Source organism: Micrasema longulum, unplaced genomic scaffold (genome assembly GCF_059751315.1).
Source record: "Micrasema longulum isolate JH-2025_06_02 unplaced genomic scaffold, ASM5975131v1 h1tg000776l, whole genome shotgun sequence".
In the NCBI taxonomy this organism is placed as follows: domain Eukaryota; kingdom Metazoa; phylum Arthropoda; class Insecta; order Trichoptera; family Brachycentridae; genus Micrasema; species Micrasema longulum.
In genome coordinates, this window is record NW_028277969.1 from 16917 (window position 1) to 39308 (window position 22392).

The following is a 22392-nucleotide window of genomic DNA, read 5'->3' on the forward strand; positions in this document are numbered from 1 at the left end:
TACCATTTACAATTTGTGTAGTGTAGTGATAAAAACCAAGAACTTATTACTCGTGCTGTGTCTAATAGAAGACAAAAACAACTATATATATTAGAAGAGCTGAGAAGCGTGATGGAATAAGAACACATTATCTGTGAGTTTAGTAGAAGTCCAGAGTTTACTTTACTTTCAGGCCGATTTCACGCCGATTTCACGCCGATGCGCGATGATTTGATCGGCGGCGCGGCGCGCACGTCTAACAAGTACCCAGTGTTAGTACCAACTTGCCTAGTCTATTGTTGAGAATTGGGTTAGCGTGTAAATGTCCTACTAGCTCCACAATAGTGAGGTAATGACCTAAAGGTTTATGGGTGACATACGCAGGGAAAATAGTTAATATGGCGAAACAGTTGAGTAGTTCAAAAATACGTCATTGTCGCGATATTCTATGAATAATCCATATTTTTCAAAAAGGAAACAGTGTACTCGTTATCGACCTTAGAATTACCGCAAAACTACCGCAAAAAATATTGGTACATACGTAAATAATAGGAAAACTAACAATTATCACCTTTATCGCCAGTAATTTTTTTTTATAATGTACAAAGTATATGACTGGTATATTTTCCATAAAGAAATTTCTTCCAAATCACATAAAAACACGCTTAAATGTTTTTTTTACAATTTCAATGTTTTTCTTAATTTGATCAATGTTCTTATTTTTACACATTGATAAATCAATTGTTTTCTGATATTCATACGTTTTTTGCGTGAGCATGTCAATAAAAAAAAAGGCACATTGTATTCATTATCATCATCATCATTCTCTTTCCGCAACTAATGGTGCATAGGGCACTGGATTGGTACACTAATCGCAGCATATCTCGATCAATTTTGTTGCATGAAGGTAAGGTGATCAATGAAAGCATCCACCCCTTTCCTGAAACTGTTCATAAAGACTTGAGTCTTTCTTCAGTTTCGCATATCAATATGAATTTTTTTTTTAACTAATTAAGCATTAATTAACAATCAAACCGCGGAAATAACAAAACAAAGAAACTTTAAAAACTTGGTAAGGTGATCAGTCTTAAGCTTCAGGTACCAGTCCAGAGACTATAAAATATTCTAGTCTAAAAACACCCTTTCGGGATCGAACCCAAGGCCTCTTGCAAACGCAAAGTAGGCAAACGCGCTGACCATTACACCACGATATTATATTAATTTCAGTATTGATAATTAAAAAAGGTGCCTACAGGTGCATATAGGTTTAGGATAATATTATTTTAAGTCAGAATGTTTTTTTAAAAATCCCATTTCGAACCTAATGGTGCATAGGGTTAGCATTGGTACACCAACACCTGAGTATCTTGAATTTATATTGCATGAAGGTAAGATGATCCCAAGATCAGTCTTATGCTTCTAGTGCCAGTTCAGGTACCATGAAATATTCTAGTGTAAAAACACCTTAATAAATAAATATTCACTGTCAGCCATGTCGGAAAACGAACCCGAGACCGCCTGCATGGTTAGCAAATGCACTGACCATTATACCACGAGGGTTACTTTTTTTTTCAAAATAAATAATTTTATATGTAATTTTTAACATCATTGATAAAAAAATTTAAAAACGAAAATACATTAAACACAAATCTCGCGAAGTGGTCCGTGTGGTTTTAAAAAAAACTTATACATTATTTTATTTACGCTTTACGACATCTTGTTTTCTATTTCATAGCTCTGCAAATGCCTAAACTTCCGAATTCTCTCTGGAAAAATGTTTTCCATTTCCGTTGCAATAAATTTAGATCTAATTAATTCCCTAAGGAGTGCAATCCAGCTTGTCTACAAACATTCTGACATACTTTAAAAATTGTTAATAATATAAACTTTTTCGTCAAAATATCTTGTATGAAAAAATATGATAAAACAACCTAGTAGTATTTTTTTTTATAATTAAAGGTTAACTATTTTTACTTCAGCCGGCCCAAAGCCCCCTTACACGGTTATTTATGAAATAATTTATATTTATGAAAATTTTTGTTGAAATCGAAATATTCCATTCCCTTTAAAAAACTGCTAGAAAAACTAACGCTTTTCTTTTTTCAGATGCTGTTGGCGCTAATTGCTGAAAGAATGCAGAAAATAAAAAAAAGTGATTTTAATGTTATATTATAATGTTGAGCGATAATAAAATCCCATCCGCTTGAGTGAAGAATGTTATCAACACAACTAATAATAATCATACTAGGAACAAGAATAAATTATCAAGTACCTACGCTCCTATCTCCATTTACCATAGAAATATTCGTTGGCCATCAATACGAAGTTGAATGCGGAAGGATGCGGCCGGCACCGCGGGAGCTTAACTGAATTTCAAATTCAATGTATCATTCCACAAAATTTTATACCTGGCAATACAAACTATTGTTAAATTAAATCTAAATTTGAATAGCTGCAAACGAGTTGCGATTGTTATCAATTGAACATCGACAGTATCAACGCACATGTTGACAAGTCAAGTGACAAATGTGTTTTTTACATTTTTCAACGCTGTGAATATTGTGAAAAGAAAATAAACAAGTTTTACGCGGCACGTGCGAGTTTTATGAGTGATTTGTTATCACGGGAATGTAAATTAAATTATTTAAATATTCAATGTAAAATTACTCAATATACATAATTACAGCTGTTATGTGATACAAACGTCATTTTAAAACGGAATTTTTAACAAATAAATTATTTTTAAGCTATAAATATTGTACAAGAATAGTGATTATTACGTGCTCGTGAATAAAACTGAGTGAAATTATTTATATTTTTAGTAAATTTACACAATTTGGTGGTGTATGGAATTTAAAGAAAAACAAAAGAGTGCCGAAGTAGTGAAAAAACGAGTGAAAAATCTTCGTGAAGTTCGTTGGCCAACTGGCACAGTTAAAGCGGGAGATCGCCGCCGCCTTCAGCAAGATGGCACACATTCTACCGGCGAAGAAGGTCGGAGCGGAGGTGTCTGTACCTCTGGTAGCTGTGGTACTTTTTCTAACAGGTTTGTATTCTGGCATTCGCCATCAATAACCATTATAAAAAAAGGGAAAAGTGCGCGGACGCCGAAAGAAAGCGATCGTTTCGCGACGGTCAACTTTCTCGGAGGCGGTGATGTGAAAAAATGCCGTTTTTCGGCCGCTGATAAACATTTTTACTATTATTATTATTTCTGTTTAACGATGTGAAAAAAGAGAACAATAATTGACGAAATAAAACATGTGGCCACTTACACGGCTTATGTCCAGGTCGTTGGCTGATTCGAGTGATGAATTTACACAGCGTGTAATATTTATTTACCATTCCACCAATGTTTTAAAAAAAATAGTAATAAATATGGCAGTAGAACATTACATTGTATTGCACCTAACATTTTTAATTTAATTCCTACAGACCTTATATTTAATAATAAAGGTATGTAATAAGAAAAAATAAATAAATTGGCCTCTTAATCAATAGTTTTTATATTAACGTTCTATAAATTAATAATGTGTTCAAATTTGATTTATATGTATAGTATTTTTTTCATGATATATTTGTTTTTCATTTGGTTTTTTTTTTTCTTTTTTTGATTGATCGGATACAGTCTAACTACAGCCCCTTATTTCGACTGTAATTGTTTAAATTATAGTAATAAAAATGCGTATATAGTTTTATTTCACTTTTGTTTATAATTTTTTTGACTGTCAAATTGTTGACCTTTTAAATAAATATTTCATATCAAACATGTCGGGAATAGAACCCGAGACCTCTTGCATGGTAGGCAAATGCGCTGACCATTACACCACGAGGCCTAAACATAGAATATGCCAAGAATTTATTTTTCCTAGACATGTTCAATTACAGGATACCGACGAATATATACGACGAATTTTCATACAAATACACACATTTTCGTTTAGAAATATTTATTAGTTATTTTGTACCGTCTCGATATGTACCGATAAATATAGTGTTCATAATCGCGGCGCTGGAACGCTCAGCAGAGTTATTCCGAGATAATTATTGCACTCCAAAGGATCGCCTTTTTTGTGAAGGGCGATGATTGTACCATTGATCCAATCCCCCGGACAACGTTCTTCATCTCAGATTTTTGAAAATAAAGTGTGGAGAGGCTGAACAATTGCATCCAAACTACTTTTTATCAGCTCGGGGTGAATTCCCTCTTCGCCCGGCGCTTTCCCCATTATTCAGGCATTTCACCGCCTTCATGATTTCAAGAATGGTCGATATTGAGTGATATTTAAATAATAAAACAGTCAAAAATCGATTTATTATACTGCAACAGTGGGAGAATATTTTTGAGAAGGGGATATTGATGACTAAGCATTTATAAATCTTATTATGACTTGTTATTGGCTGGTTTAGGTGTTCACTTTACACGCTGTGTAACATTTACCATCCTGCCGAAGTTTAAACAGATGTATTTCATCAACATTTAAATTTGTTGACTTTTTTATTTATTTATTTATTTAACTTTTTGTACATAATGTTATTTGTACATTGGCGGGCTTATTGCCAAATGGCAATTTCTTCCAACCATGTAAGAGACTTTTGTGATGTAAAAGAGCTGAAGCCATATGTCACGCAATAATTGGCAGGTCAAAATTGGGCGATCAAAACGTTAGGACACATTAAAACATAATATTATATTTGACAAAGTTGCCAGCGGAAGATTAATTTGGTATTTTGGTAATTTGTTTCGCTAGAGTTTGTAGATCCGTTGGGATTCTAGTTTCCACCCACTCGCTTTGAAAATAAAGAGGGCATAACATTTATTTCATTGCGAAATAAATTTACGGATACTTAAGTAAGTGAAATTATTTTAGCATGGATAGATTTAGTTTTCAGACATTTTTATGGACGGGAAATCAGCTGGTTGCAAAATCACCCATTATTTAATACATATAAACTACCATAATTTTGTAAAAAAAAAAAAAAAATATTTTTAATAAATATTATGCGTTTAAAATGTAAGTTAAAAAACTTATTTATTACTACTTTTTCTCTATAAATTGATTGCATATTATACACAAATACTACATACGTATTTATTACCAGCAGTGCGATTCTGAACGCTCTCTCGAGGGTAGAGAAAGCGTTGCTAGTACGTAATCAAAACGTAAATAAAGTGCTAGCAATGCGTTCTCTGTGTATCCCGCAAGACACTGGAACCTACTTTCCGTAAAAACCGTTTTAATATAATTTTTCTTAAGTACACATTTAATATAATTAATCACATTTCTTGATAATAAACTTAATTAAACATTATAATTGAAATCACAGTTATTTTTCTATACATTAAATAATTGAAAATCAAACATAATTTGAAATCTCAAAAATCACAAGTAATACAGACCGGTTTCGGAACGCAACCTGTTACGCTGATCTCCTCTCAGTTCAGGAAATAAAAACAGAAATTTAGTTACGGTGAAGTGAAGATTCAAAATCAAGTCGACAACACTACTACGCAACCGCAACCCGATTTAAGTTATTATAGTTGATGCATTATTATAATCTAAGGTGAAATTTTGCACAATTTTAGTGAGAATTCACCGAACTCAAAAGATGTATTGCCAAAAGCAATCCATTGACGGAAATAGCATAACCTATGTTAATTATTAATGCATCGGGTGAAGGTTATATTAGGTGGTATATCGCCTCAGTTACCAAATTTATTTAGCATATTAATCAATTGAAATAAGCCCGCCCGGCCTTGGTTTATATTGGCCTATGGTCAATTGCAAATTGATAATAGAAATAAACGTTTTTTTCATATTAAATAGGAAGATTTTCTTCCGTTATCGCATTATGCAATGTATAAACCGTCAATACATATTAAATTCCTGTTTTCAGTCATTATTGTAGAATTCAAAGTAATTAAATTAGTAAAGATGCATGAAAATTATTTTTGCGTAATTAAACACTTGAAACTGGGAGAACCGCTGCCGCCGACCATTTTAGGGCGCAAGGCTCCAACGTTTTTTTTTATCGGTGCCCACTTCTTGTGTCACTTGCGTATAGTAAATATACAGCGCTCTTGATGTGATTTTCACAAAAATGGCGCTATATAAATTATCCAACCATAATAATAAAAATAATAATAAATGTCCTTAGTTGAATTAATTATTTGCGGTTTTCCAATGAAATCGTGCGATTAATAACTTTGTTATCAAGATAAAACAATATTTTTCGGCAATTACTCCACTATCAAACTAAAAGTTTAAATGATAACATAATAACGACTTTAATAATCAGTCAGCTGTTGCATAGCGGTTTATATTAAGAAATTCTAGTAATATGTTAACATAAAAAAGATCTAACGGCAAAAAATTCGACGTTTATCAGATTTTAAAATGCCTCGTAATCTCACCAGTGACACATATTTTTTGATAATGAGAGTTTGTAATTGATAATCACATTTTCGTAAAGGAAGCCGAGAGAAAATTGGTTTAAAAACATAACGGTTGATTTCGAAACGACAGTATTAACGTTGATTCTAAATGTCATATTGCTACGACTTACTGTTAAAAATTCGGTTTATATTGAAGAAGGCCGAGAAAAGTTTGGCTCAAAAGTAGCAGAAATTGCATCTAGAATGATGTATCTAAATTTCACGTTGCTACGACTTACCGTTTTGGAGGAGTTCCTATGACGGACAAACAAACGCATATGTATGTTCAGTTTAATAATATAGAAGATATGCATATGCGAACAGATCTGTTTAAAAAATTAGTTTCCCACCGAAAAGTATCTAGACTGAGAAGGTAACTAAAATTATATGTAACTTGAAATAAAATTTAATAAACGATGTTCTGCAGCACCGAAAAATAAAAAAAATCTATATGTATTTCTTCTAAATGATAAGTGCACGAGGTAACGAAATAACTTGAATTTTTTTAGTGTATTAGTACCCGAAATCTAATACACGGTGTAACATTACACCATAACAGAGTTTGAAAACTTTTAAATGTAAGATTCTCAAAAAACATAAAGTTGTAATGTACTCAAATATCTAGGTATATCTATCATAAAAAAGTCATGATTATCAGATTGGCATATTTTGACAGAGTTTTGTTGTTTGGGCGTAACATGCCGTTGTAACCGATAATAAGTAAATAGTGCTTTATAGAAGAGTAGGTAGTCGATATTTCATAGGACTTCTCTCGCCATATATAGGACCTACGTGGCCATTTTCTCACGAACGCCTTTGTTATTTCATTATTCCGAAATGAATGCAGTGTAAAAGCAGAGGGTGGGCGGCAATATGCCCCTTAAAGGCGTCGGCGTCGTGCCTCGGTACTCGCCTGTTCGATACACCGGCACTGGGTGGGTGATTCCTTTCCTACAACCATTTTCAGAGTGACAACGATTATCTTCATCTACTAACGAAAGATACATTGGACATCATTGATAACAATATTATGGAGGAGGTGATATGGAAGGCCAGGCATATACAAGCATACACAACAAAAAAAACACTTACAACCCATTGGTCGATAATGTATTCTCCTTCATCATTTTACAACAAATAAGCCAATACTTCACCGTAAACTGCGCAAATAACGTGAACAGCTTTATTCCCTCGATTGAACGCAAACAGAAGATGTCGAAAATGCTTACTTTTGTCTACTAGACATTCCATTTTGAAGGCTAGTAATCAAATAAAATTAAATGTAATTCATTCATATCGCAAAAAATATTCTAAATAATACCAATAAAATATAATAAAAATAAACCAAAAGCAAGATTGTTGGTTTAAAGATGATTGATTTTCGGTTTTCTTTAAACAAATATATTTTCTAAGTTTCACCTGAACTAAAGTTGTTTAAAAAATAATAGTTTTTAAGATGCTGTGAAAATACCATTGCAATTATTTTTTATTTGAGAAATCAACAGTTCTACATACATATTTATAGTAAATAAACAGATATAGTGTATAAAGAGGTGATTTTCACAAAAATGGCGCTATATAAATTATCCAAACATATAAACATATATAAACTCAGAACTAATAACAGATTTCCACATATTATACAAAGTTAGTAAAGAAAATGTATTGCACATCAATTAAATACATATAATTTATACATATAAAAATGTTATTTTCATGTACTCGTAAATATTTTTCAATTATCAAAGATTTTTTAAATATTTATTTTAAGAACATTAAGTTACTGTAAATTGGGCGGGATTAGGACAAGGATGCTTGAAGAGAGGATAAGGAGGGGAAGGGAGATGTACATATTTATTATTATAATGTCTACCAAGTTACATAATGCATTTTTTGTGTAAATTTTAAATCTAACAGAGTGATGTTTGTGTAATCTATATTTTTAAATTTTGTTTTGTGCACTGAAAAAGTCCTACACACATATTAAAAATATTAAATTTGCACCTTCAAGGATTAAGGTACGTTTTTGAATAAATGTGAAAACATAGCGTGTAAATAAAAAAGAAACATTCTAAATAAACTAAGCATTTATTGCTTATTTTATCTATAAAAAAATTGGTTTCAAAAGCGGTCCGAAATAATAGAGGAAAAGGAATTAAGTTTAGTATCCGATGCGTCGCGTCGTCTACGGGAAAATAGGCGCCGGCGTATTTTCTCTATAGAAACTAGAAACACCCTGGGTACCTTATATATTCGGATAAAGTTATTAATGTCTACCTATTATTGCCCATGGACAAATGGACGTATGTACCTCTGATAAAATATTGTAAATGGTCCATTACTTGGTCAATGAACTGTACACTGTATAGTATACTCAATTAAGAACTTGACCTATATATACGTCAAGTACATGCAAATAATTAATGCACGTATGTATTTAGATTTTTCCACATAGAAATTGACGATAGTTGACAAGAAACACCCGGAAACATTCTCGTAGTTCATTCATCATCATCATCATCACCAAACCCCTTTCCACGCCTGGTGGTGTGTAGGGTACTGTATTTGTTGAGTAAATGCAGCTAGCATATTTCGATAGTCTGTTACAGGAAGGAAAGGTGATCAGTCTTGCGCCTCAGGTACCACTCTAGGGACAGTGAAATATTGCAGAGTAAGACCACCTTATAAATAAATATTTTACGTTGACCCTCCCAGTGGTGGTATTCTGGATCTTCTCTACCCCCTAGAGAGAGATTGATTTGAAGATTTTTATTTTTTAAATGCGACGACACCTTGTTTCATATAATGGCCACACTGATGTTTAAACATCACAGAAATAATAATGCGTGAAACAAAACATGATGATTTTAATTTAGACTATTATTGGAACCTTAAGTATAACCCAAACAAAAAAACACTGGATTAGATCTTACGTTACAATACACAAGTTCGTAGGAAAGTTGTTAGCACTGAGGTTTAGTCCATCTAAAACTTGTGTTGTAGTTAGCATGTCCCGGGGGGCAATTATATTCGTAAGTTAAGAGAGTTATCTTCTATTGTCTATATTTGTATGAAAATTTGAAATTGAACATGTTTAGAAACAAATATTTAAGTATATTTTATTATAGTTTATATTACTTAGCAGACAAAATTTGAGATAACCACTAACTTCCCATTGTAATACGGGCCTCATAATGTCGGCCTCGTGGTGTAGTGGTCAGCGCATTTTGCCTACCATGCAAGAGGTCTCGGGTTCGATTCCCGACATGGTTGCCATGAAATATTTATTTAAAAAGGCGTTTTTACGCTAGAATATTTCAGAGTCCCTGGACTGGCACCTGAAGCGTAAGTCTGATCATCTTACCTGCATGCAACAAAAATGATCAAGATACGCTGCGATTGGTTTACCGATGCAGTGCCCTATGCACCATACGGTGCGTAAAGGGAATGATGATGATGATGTAATACGGCTCCCGAGTTAGATTTCAGGATCATCATGAGACATTAGATTTTCACCAAATAATGTCAGCAGAATTGAGAAATATTATCACGCTTATTTATTTGCGCGCGTAGCAGAGTATATGGTTTACACGAAATCTCTCCAGGGGTGCAACTATGAATTTTCTCTACCCCCTAGAGAGTAATTAATTAAAATATTTTTTTTAATGCATCGACACTTCGCTTCATATAATGGCCACACTGATGATTAAACGTCAAATGGTGTATAAAGCTGCTTCAAAAACGTAAATAAAACTAATACGGATGGCCAATTCAACCTAATTAGGTATTTTGGGTAATGCTTAAGGTCGCAATAATTAAATAAGTCGCGATTTCACGTGTTCGCGTATTTTTGACGTTTAATCATAAGTGTGGCCCATATATGAAACAAAAATTAGCCGCATGGAAAAAATAAATATCCCCAAATTAACCACTCTCTAGGGGATAGAGAAGATATATAATTGCACCCCAGGCTTATTGTCTGCGGCCGACTTTCCTGTGTCCCAATTCGGGTCCTTATAATCTATTTACAAACACATATTGCTATTCCTATTTTTCCGGCATAAGTTTTGAAAATAAAAATGTATAAATATTTTTTTAAATTTTATTGATCGGATGGAAGAAAGTGCCATTCGGCAATAAGCCTGCCAATGTACAAATACGTGTTCGTACGAAAAGTTAAATAAATAAATAAACAAAGAGTGAGTAAATGAGTGAGTAAATGAGTGAATGCGAGCGTCTGGCATATTCAAGAAATTTCCATTTATTGCTCCGACCCAAGTGCTGACTACTGACCGAACTACGAGTATACTATACTAGAACCAATTTGACCGTGGCCATGGGCGTTATGGCTCATTCATAATTATTATTTTAAATCCTAATCCAACGAGACTATATTATCAATCGAAGAACTGGTGCGAGGGGAGAGGCGCTGGCGCCGGCGTCATTATCTGTATGCTAATTAAACAATGAATATTTATAAAACATCTAAGTACTGATGATCAAATAAAATTTCTTAAGCATGACGGGTTGTGATCCCGTGGCTAGTGTTGCGGATTCACTGATCAGAGGTCTGAGGTTCGAATCCTATTCTACCCCGACATGATTTTCTAAAAGTGAGTTATTTACAACTCGTTGAAAATGGCTTCAAAATTGAAATATTTAGGTTAATTCTAAGAACGCAAATATTTATTTTCAATTAAAAAAGAAAACAAAAACCTCATTAAGGATATACGTTTCTAAGTAATCCATATCATATTGGTATTCTTGTTTTATCAGGGTCCGTATTCTGATTATAATTGGAAGTTAAAATTGATCTTCAATTTTATCTACAAAGTAAAATTAAGTTTTCTGTATGAAAAATTAGAATATGTATACATTTTTTTTCAAAGCATGTTACAGGTTACCGACGAAGATACTTTGAATTTTCACACAAAAATACATGTTAGTTTATGCCGTCTCTACGAAGATAGCGTTTGGCCCAGGGGATTACAATGGGAAATGAACATTCATCTTCAATTTTATCTATAAAGTAAAATAAAGTTTTCTGCATCAAAAGGGCATGTTCTGCATACCATTTTTTCTTTTAAACACGTCCAATTGGTTACCGGCGAAGATATTTCAAATGTTCATGTAAATATACTTATTTTCGCACACAAATATCGGTTTTTCTTTATTGACAGTCGAAGATAACTCTGTTAACTTCCCATTTTTTTTTATTCCAGTAAAATGGCTACATAGTGCAGAGCCAATTCTACCATATAAACATGAATATAAACATAAAACAAAATTTTACATTTGCAGCACTTGTGGTGGTCTTAGCATATCCCGCCATCGCTCGAACAACGGCGAATGGATCCATCCTGCAGCGGCTTGGAGAAGTGCGTTATTAGAGTTCACTGTAATTCATCCCTGCTGTCTTTTGGTGACGCGACTTACGAGTATGAACCTTAGTGCTTCTTTAACCTAGCCGGAGCGAAGGGGGGATTCGAATCCCCTATAGACCGATTTGGTCAATTTCACTTTATGTACATAAGCATTCGGCAAACTAACAAAAATGAATAAAATACACGAATGAGTAAAATATGTGTACGCGAAAACATGGATAAATTATTTCACGGTCATAAACACTTCCAACGTTTTATTCTCCTGATGCTATATACAATTAGGCGCTGTGGTCGATTGGTCCCCCCGTTCGGATCATGTGTATTTTTTGGATGCTTAGTGAGGGAAAGGTTAAGCTAATTTCTTCTCTTTAGTATTTACTTTTAAAAAAATATATTCAGATTTAAAAAAAATAAAATGTTATCTAGTCTTAAAAAAGTACAAACATAAACTAATTATTAAAATTTCTAAATAACTGATAAGTGTTTACTGATTTTGATAATTGTTGGCCTCGTGGCGTAGTGGTCACCGCGTTTGCCTACTAAGCGAGAGGTCTTGGGTACGATTCCCGACATGGTTGACATGAAATATTTTTATTTATTATTATTATTTTAAAATGATGTTTTCACAATAGAATATTTCATAGTCCCTGGACTGGTACCTGAAGCGTAAGACTGATCATCTTACCTTCGTGTAACAAAAAATGATCAAGATACGCTTGAGATTGGTGTACCAATGCCGCTTACCCTATGCACCAATAGGTGAGGAAAGGGAATGATGATGATGAAATTATACATATAGATCTACACTGGTCATTTACAAAATTAATTCATTAATTAATCAAATAATTCACAGTAATTTATGATAAATAAAATACAAACGACTTATTTGATGAGAAAATCCATTTGGATTAAGTTATCATATAACTTATATTTTTTTACTAAATTCAACGGCGGATTGAATTATCAACGTTATGTATTATTACATATACGTAGACAACGGTTATTCATCTTAGCATGATAATATTTACGTTCAGGGTGCCTACAAGGAAATAAAAGTGAGAAACTAATATTAAAGTGTATTAGTTCGGTAGCCCGTTCTAATTCGCTAAATGTCGTCTGGCCTTCGCCAACACTGTGCGAATTCAGAATTGCATAATAAAAACCGGATTGTACGAGTAGATAGATAACGTAAACAGTACATTTAATCTCATGTTTTTCATGTCTTTGATACGTTATTACTTATAGAGTCACTTAAAAGGACAAAAACCATTCTATGATTGTCAATCACTAAGTAGCTACAGTTTACAGCGATACAACTGGCCCTTGGCCTCATAGAGTAAGGGATACGTTTTTTTTGTTATAAATATATTTTTTTAAATAAATAAAAATAGGTACTCAGTTTGAGGATTGCAAGCGCAAACCGAAACCGCCTGTTACACTTTTGTACGCAGTAACTTGGAGTTTGCATCCGCTGTGTGGAGCCCACAATACATAACAAACATAGAAAGGATTGAAAATGTTTAACGAATATTTTTTAAATACCTAGATTATAAAAACAATAAAACGCTTTGTACTTACAGCCAATCTGCCAAACAAAATGGATTTTTTACCCTTGAAAATAGTGGCACTATATCTGAATTATGCTATTTATATAAATTATTAAATAATAAAGTAGACTCTTGTGGCCTACTCTCCAAAATTAATCTTAATGTCCCTTTTGCGTGACAAGAAATAAGTATTTATTCCATCTGCCAGTCTGTAGCACTAACTATGCAAAACACTCTTTCCTCTATCGTTCTTGCTCCAAATATAATGCTTTTTTTTTCCACATATTGATATATTTTACACGCCCCTTGATTTATTTAAAAAATAAATTAAGATTCATTCTTTCTGGCTGCGATACGATCCCACTTGCTATTCAATGATGCTCACACTTACACACACCTGAACACTTACTCCCATACAAATACACATAAACACACCTCTATACTTACTCTCATACAAATACACATAAATACACCCTTTTGTTGTACCACAATTTAATGTGTATGATTCTTATTTAGAAAATTCGCTGGTCGGTCTTTAAACCGTATCTTTTTTATGTTATAATATCATTGTTGTCTGATTGTTTCTTTAAAATAAACAAATAAATAAAACCCAAACCAAAAATTTGGAACGCTATTGTTCTATGCAATAGAGCGAAAGGGCATATTATATAGGCGGGGGCAAATTATTACTCTGCGGTTATAAACAAAATTCAAATTATCATCGTTTATAATTCTGATGTAAAAGTTTAGTATTCATACGACAAAGAATGATAATGTTCCTTGCACTGGAACTTAGTACATAATTGAGATTATCAAAACTGAAACGTGAAAGGTTTTTTTTAATTTATGAAACTGGCGTAATACCTTGAAAATGAAAACGACTGAGAACTGAAAGCGTATATTATCAATTATTACTTGATTTTTTTAAACGAAAAGTCTATCCAATAAGATATCTAACAATCTTGCACAACTGTCGAGAGGTTTAAAAAGACGGATAAGCGGCGTCATCGCGATAGTAAAATGCAAACATAATGTGTAATACAATATATGGTAACTTAATATTATGTAATATGATATACAGGTGTTCTTTAAACCCTGTCACATCCGAAACCACGATGATCAGTATAGGCAAGAAGACATATTAGCATATTTTTTAAAACATTTAGAATAACGAAATTTTTTTAAAAATAAAATGTTTAAAAAAACAAATGGTTGCTTACTTCTGCAGGGGAGAAGTGAGGGGAGCGCTGATTAATGTCAGACTCCACCCTTCCCCCTCCTCGTTTCACCCCTGCAGAAGTAAGCAACCATTTGCTTTTTTTGATATTTTATTTTTTTAAATTGTATTCGTTCTAAAAAAATATTTTAATGTGCCAAAGTCTTCTAGCTCATACTGATCATCGTGGTTTCGGATGTGACAGGGTTTGAAGTAAACCCTGTATATGAACTTAATATTTATGTATAAATTATAATATGCATATATATGTGTGTGATTATATACGTATATGTGTGTGTGTATGTACGTATGTTCGTGTATATTTATGAATGCGTTGCAAGTGCCCTGACTCAATACGGATTTCTAGCGAGTCAGAGCCGGTCCACAGGCATGGATCGTTCCTGGTTGTGTCACTATAAACTGTGTCTTTGTTATCAACTTATGTATGTATAAAGTTTTTAATAAATAAAATTTAACTTATGAATAATATAATGAGCGTATTTTTCAGTTTTGATTTAAATTATTGTATTTTACTATTATTATTAACTACAGCAATATTGGTATATGTAAAAATAATAAGTAGTACAAATATAATACACAAATTAAGTTTTTGTTCATCTGGTGGATTCATCAACCCGGTTCGTTCCTAAATTTTAAAAGCCACTCTTTACATAATTATGTGTTGAATTTATACGAAATTAGTATTGTAAACAATTCTGAATGTTTGGCATTGGTTTAGTTGTTTGTTCCTGAAAATGATTTTGAACAAAATCAGCATAGAGATTGACGAATGCCTTGTTTTTTGAGCTGTCACGATTGATTAAACTTATTTTTGGTACGTTTTATCAATGTACTGTACTGTACAGTACCAGTAAATAGTTTCAAATAATTATCTGTGCGCTTTCTTACATAGAAAAAAGAACCCGAAATTATCAGCTAAGAACTTAAGGGTCACGAACATAATATTAGTTATTTTAGGAATGTAGTATTATGTCAGATAAGGGAGTGCTTTATGGTTTCATTTATTTCATTGCTTCTATTATCGGGACATTAACTTTATCTGTTGTAATATACTCGTAAACAAACCAGCTATTTCAACAAAAACTTACATCTTCGGTCGGCTTGCATTACCGCCAATCTATGCATAATATAATTTTTTATACTTTCTTATTGGAGGATTTTTAACTCTTATTGGATGTTCCCTAATCATACGATACGCGTGGAACCAATAATAGACAAGCTTTCAAAAGAAGAACAGTTACGCGAATCGCAGTAAATAATGTGTTAGATTGGATTTTAGAAACAGTTTTTACTGTCTCCCTGGAAAAGTTCCTGTAGCAGTAAAAGCTGATGTTTCCATGACTGATTAAAGCTGTGAGCAACTCGATAAACTTTAACGACTTCAGAATACATGCATAAAGTACGTTTTTGGTCTTAGGAAATATGACCACATTTCTGACTATCGTAGGCAACTGAAATGGCTAAAAATTAGACAGCGGAGAGACTATCACTCTCTCTCACTTCTGTTCAATGTACTTCATAGTCTTAACGCCAGGGGCGAATGCTCCTTATAATCGATTACATGCAGCTTACCATATTTTTTTGACATCGTAAGTAATGTTTTATAATACTGTAGTATTATTAGGAAAAAACACATACCAAAAAAAATATATTACTTTTCTTTGGTTATTGAATTTATATCATATTCCTTTATTCCATACAGCGACCAGTTGCGCCTCTATTGGCCAAAATTATTACTACTGGATTACACGAGATTACTCTGCTCACTTTAAAATCACTAATTCAAATACGTCTTTAACCTAAAACTTTAGAATCTCGTTCGAAAAATTACACTTACGATTACAGTAAAATCTTGCAGCTTCAATTAATGCAATTTAGTCTTTCAATACTTCTTCATAAGGGCTAGTATTCTTTAAAATACATCAATTTGACTTACGACAGTCTAAGGGAGGTGACAATATACGCACTCGTTATGTGTGAGAAAGAGATAACGAATATATTTTGTATGTCTTAACACGGAAGTTACAATAATAAGTAAGTAATTGATCATACTTATGTTTCGGTGGTTTGAAAGTAAATTTGCTTTAAAATAAATTAATATTTTGATATTTTAATCGAAACGAATTAATATTTTAATCCATAATATAGTATAGATCCTTTAGTTGGTTTTAAAAAAACAAAGATTCACTAATTGTTTTTTAACTGTAATTCGTTTTCGTGCATACGATGGCAGTTGAATATTGTAGGTTATTCTTCAGTATCCATTTAAACTTTTAAAATTTAGTTAGAGTTATGATAAAAACGTTACTAGTGTGTAGTATTAAGAATAAATATAAATGAAGAATTATAATATGTATAACTTATGTCGTTTTCTGAATAATAATGTGATATAAAAGTCGATGAAACAATGATTCTTAAAACGTAATTTATGTTTTGTTTGGTGAACTATCGTACTCGGTAAGAAATACTTTTAAATTATTTAATTACTATCATTTATTAAGAAATAGTGTTTTATTTCAAGACAAGTTATAATAGTCTGACTTAACCAAAGATGCACCGGTGCGCTAATGAATTATCCAGTTTATTAATTACTTTTTCGACGCTTAGCCGGAAATGCGAAAAAGCTGCGCGGATGGGTCGTTGCTTTCTAGTGACATAGGCGGGGGTTCGAGTCCATAGGGGTTCCATTTTTTTTTTTGGAATTATGTTTTTTTAAATTGTATTTTTTAAATCAAATGTTTGTGCTACATTAGAAAATATTTTTACTGAAACTATTAGCCGCAGGAGTCATTTGTTAGGAATTATTTATCAAATATAAAATAGACTTTTTTTTATATGCCATACTACCGCTATGGACATTTTATCAGAATTTTCATAGCTTACCAATTTAAAAACTCACCGCTCGCCACTGCCTAACGCTCCTATATACCGGCGTGAAAAATTTGAACGCTTATCAGTTCATGGTTTACCTCTTCGTTCTAATTCTCAAGGCACTCTCTTAATACCCATCCACAATTCCTCTTTCTTCTCTAACTCATATAGTGTCCGTGCGGCTCGACTGTGGAATCATCTCCCATCCACCATCAAAGATGTTACTACATTATCTCTGTTTAAATCACGTCTGAAGAAACATCTCCTTTCTCTTCCTTAATCTCTCCTCCTTTCCCTTTTCCTCTTTCCTCATTTTTCCTTTTCTCATTGAGTAATAGTTTTTGATTTTAGGTAATTTATAAACAAATACGTTTATTTCTATTTTTATATATCTTTAGCTTTTTAATCTTTTTTTTCTATTGAATATGTTCTGTAACTTGAATAATAAAAATAAAACTTTTATTTTATTGGTTGGTTGGAAGAAATTGCCATTTGGCAATAAGCCCGCCAATGTACAAATGACATTATGTACAAAAATTTAAATAAAAAAAAAAGTTTAGATTTACGGTAATGCATGCCGACTGACGATATGTAATTCAACTTTCATTTGTTTATAATAAATATAAATATTTAATAATGCAACACTGTACGGTTATAGAAGTTTTGCACAAATACAGATTATTTGAAGTGCTTACAAAAAACGCTATAATTTAAAAATTTTAATTTGTGGAGTTTTACAAGTTACGGTGACGATATATGGACGGAAACCGCGCCGCTAAAATACGGTCTGTGCGCTTTCAATACATTAAGATTGGTTATTTGTATTCGGAACATGCTTCTTTATTGTACGAGTGATGTCACTATTAAAAATTAATATACCTATTATTCCATTCATTCTACAATCGAAAACTGTTCGGAGAAAAAAATTAGCCATTGTTATCCAAAACAGGTGTGGGTTAATCGGGAGAAATTTATCATCAGACTGCATGGTGGCGAGGAATAAACACACACCTACATCATTTCTCTAAACATAAGATTTACCAACTATCAAAATCATTTAGTATTAACATGCCCTATAATTGGCACAGTGTGATTTTCAATGTCACTATCCAAATAAATCACATCGCTCTTTTGAATTTTCAGATGTCATTCACCGATCCATCATTTTCAGGTCGAGCTTTGTGGATTTTGATTCTCAAACGTCTTTTTTGACTTTCAAGTCTGGTTTTGTAAACATGTTGTCAACGTAAATATTCATTTACAAGATTCGCTAGATCACGAACGCCATATTTGACTAGTAACTGTCGCAATATGTTATTCTCCACTCTACTGTAGGGACTAGGATTCCTTCAGCCCGGTTGGTCTGGAACCCACGTGGCACGACATGGTGAATCTAACATCTGGGTCAGATTCAGAAATACACAACTTATCAGCGGTTCTTGGAAAAAGTGAAGTGAATGTGTGTCGAACGAATGATTCAGATTTCAGACGCATTCAATAAATATAATGAACTTAATTGGAGTAGTTGAATTTTAATAAGATACCGCAGATACTAAATATATTCGTAAATACGTACTATATACAAGAGGGCAACATAATATGAAAGAGTGTTCATAATTCAAAATTAATCATTTGGATAATTAATTGCATTAAAATTTTGATTTATCGAAAACTTTTTTTGCTTTGTTTGATATAAAGTACGTATGATTTTAACTCTCGGGGGGCCATGACGTAATATGAGTCTACATAGAATACAAGACTTGATATATCTCTAGTTTTTTTTTATTAAAAAAATATATTTAAATACATAACATTATGTATACCTATACGTGCATTTGATATTCCCACGAGTTTTATACAAAAAAACTCATCTGGGACAATTTTACAACAATAGTACATAGTAATTTAGACATAAATAATACTACCGTCCTTACGAAGAGTGCATTTATCTCGCATTTTTGACGACATTTTGTTAAATACGTCAAGCAGAAAAATCTATATTTTATTAGTCTTATTCACGTATTCTTCAGGAACCATGAAATCCAGGAAGCTAAACTGCAGTAACTAGATTTTCAGTTTATAACTTTTTTTTGCAAAATTGAGTTATGAATGTCGTTTTGTTAATATATTCTGATTCTATTAATTCTAAAAACTTTGGAGCCCTCCGGTATACCACTACAGAAATAGCTTGTTCTAAAACACCAGTAGTGCAGTAATGCTTCATCTTGCTTTTAACAAAATTCAACGGTTTACTGGTTTTAAAGCAGTGGATACCGAATAAATTCCACAATTTTTATAACAAGCTACCACCTCTGACGCACCGAGGGATTTTGCGCAAGATTAAGTCATATTGTCATAACCATTATATCGTTTCTTTTGCCGTTAATTTCATTATTTTACTTTGCTTTTTTTCACATACTGTTTACTTTAAATTACTGTTTTATTGCTATTAATATCATGTCACTAAATTTATATTTACCTGTTATTTTCATAAAAAAATAATGTTTTAATTAGTGGCACGTAATTTAATGTTTTTGCCTTAAGATAGTTTTATAAATACATTGTTTTCCATTCAATATTATACATTACTTTTTATACTAAAGCCCGAAGAGGAATTAGGGAGCGGGCCAGGCGGTAAGAACAAAAAATATTGAAGTCCCATAGTTATTTGATAGTCCATATTTTTAATGTTTTTTTCTTAAATATTCTTATCAAAAGCCTATTAATCCAAAAAAACAGTAATTAATTGTGTTTTTACTTCGAGAGATACATTTGAAACAGTTTTACAACTTCAAACCGCTCTCTTGAACAATTGACCAAATGTGACTTCCAGCATTTCAGCTTTAAGTTACAGATATATAAATACATTTGTATTTTTTTGTTTTTAAACACCTGTATTTCAAAATATCCCACCGTTTGCTTAGTGACACACGACGTTAGAGCGTCGCTTGCAGAGGGATTTTTTCAGCACAGTCTTAAAAGACACTCTTAAAAGAGTTAGCACATTGTGTTTAATATCGCGTTATAATTAATTACACAAATCCAGTAACTGGTTTATTTTTGTCTCGTTTTTCGAATGTTGTATAATATGTGATAATTTTGTGTTATGCCAATGTCTATCTTTTGATATATTTTTTTAATGTCATAATATGGGTAATTCCCACATTGAAATACTAAAATTAAGAGATTCAATGATTAGTTTTGCCGGCACCTATGGGTACTCTTACTATAGAAAGGAAGTAAGTTAAGTGGGAGGAAGACGAATATTGCCAGATAATCTATTGATTTATTAGAGAGAACACCGACTGCACCCTATTTCCGATCTAAAGTCCCCTCGCGTAGTGATGCCTACCTACTTACAATTCATTTACATAAATCACTTTATATCGATGGTTATCTGAACCAACAATTTCAACCACATACACTTTTAAACGCGTGTGTATCGATAGCTATACATTTAGAAAGAGGGAAAACGTAATAAAATTTTAAAACCCTGTGATAATTATTATAATAAAAAATAAATCATCGGGTTTTTGACACAAGTTGGTAACTACATTTTACTAGTTGTGAGATATTTCACTTAAAGATTCTTCTCATTGTTTCTTTGAATCCCTTAAAATAAATATGTGTATATTTATGTTTTTCCTTTTTTAAAAAAATGTTATTGCTATTTTATTTTATTTTTACATCCGAGCATGTTTTTCATTCTTTATTTCAATTCTTAATTTTTAATTACTCTTACAAATTTTATTCATTTTTAATATTATTTCCATTTGTAAATACTCACTACAAACTACAAACTTTAAAATATCTTTTTTTCACTTAAATTTTAATTTTTAAACAACTTTCACTTATGTTTTTCTTTTTCCTTCTCTTTTTTATACTTTCATAATTAACCTTACATTTAATTGCTTTATAACATGGAAACTTCACTGGTCCATTAGAATTAAGTCTAATTGTGTACAGTATTAAACTTTGTAACTGTACTGTATGTTTCCTGAATAAAAGAAAAAAAAAAAAATATTGCAAGTTTAAAGTTAAAAGCTCACCCCAAATCAACAATAGGGAAATATGACTTTTTGAAAACATTTTTAAAGTAATAAAGGTCTATGAAATACTGTCCAGTTAGAAAAAAAAATTGCTTATTATTGGTAGCATAAAAAATACTTTTAAATTTGTAATTTTTAATTCCCGCAAAAACGGTCATTCCATTAGCCACGCCCCTAATACGTCACGATTTATGTTTATTTGTTCCTGTCATTGAAATTTATGTAGAACCATTTCATGAATCTTGACGTCACAACAACCAAGGCCAAACACGTCGCGTTTTTCTAATAACATATTTTTATTGAATTCCCTTTTTACATTTATGTATGAAAACATTTCTCCACAATATCCATATTGATTTTGAAAATACAATTAATTATTTTAAATCCATTTCATATATTTTTATAGGTAATCGTAGTATGTGCTATTTTCCTAATCAAATAAAACTTTAAGTTGAATATTCGAAAATATTATTTTCTGTACATATTTATAAAATACGAAATATATTGATTTACTTTTTATACAAAGATTATTTGATGCCATATAAATAAAAGTAAAATAAAATAAAAGAGATAAAGACATCTCATTTATTGAAAATTTGTAGTTACCAAATTGTGCCAGAAACCCGACGAAATGTTCAATCATAATTTAAAAAAATATAATTAATGTATATTTTTTCAGAAAAAATATACATTAATTATGGCTAAAATGAATAGGCTCGAACTAACGATATATAGGCATATTCTGTTTTATCGGTGTAGTAAATAATGTCGAGATCGGAGCATCAAGTAAGGCTGAGATGAACATTATCGACAACATCAAGAAATGAGTTCTGCGATGGTTTGGACATGTAGAGCGAATGGACGGCGAAAGAACGCTGAAAATATTTAC

At 32.0% G+C, this 22392-nt stretch overlaps 1 protein-coding gene across 2 annotated transcripts in view; it reads left to right on the forward strand.

The window, feature by feature from the left end:
• Positions 1-2082: 2082 nt before the first annotated feature.
• The window catches only part of LOC148279051 (uncharacterized), a 30724-nt gene continuing 10414 nt past the window's right edge, over positions 2083-22392 (forward strand). The window contains exon 1 of one of the 2 annotated variants that reach the window (XM_088230508.1): positions 2083-3025. In XM_088230508.1, the coding sequence (XP_088086634.1) occupies positions 2947-3025 (79 nt within the window). In that variant the 5' untranslated portion in view covers positions 2083-2946. Of the gene's footprint in view, positions 3026-20475; positions 20694-22392 lie in introns of those variants that run through there. The other variant, XM_088230510.1, reaches the window with a different exon arrangement.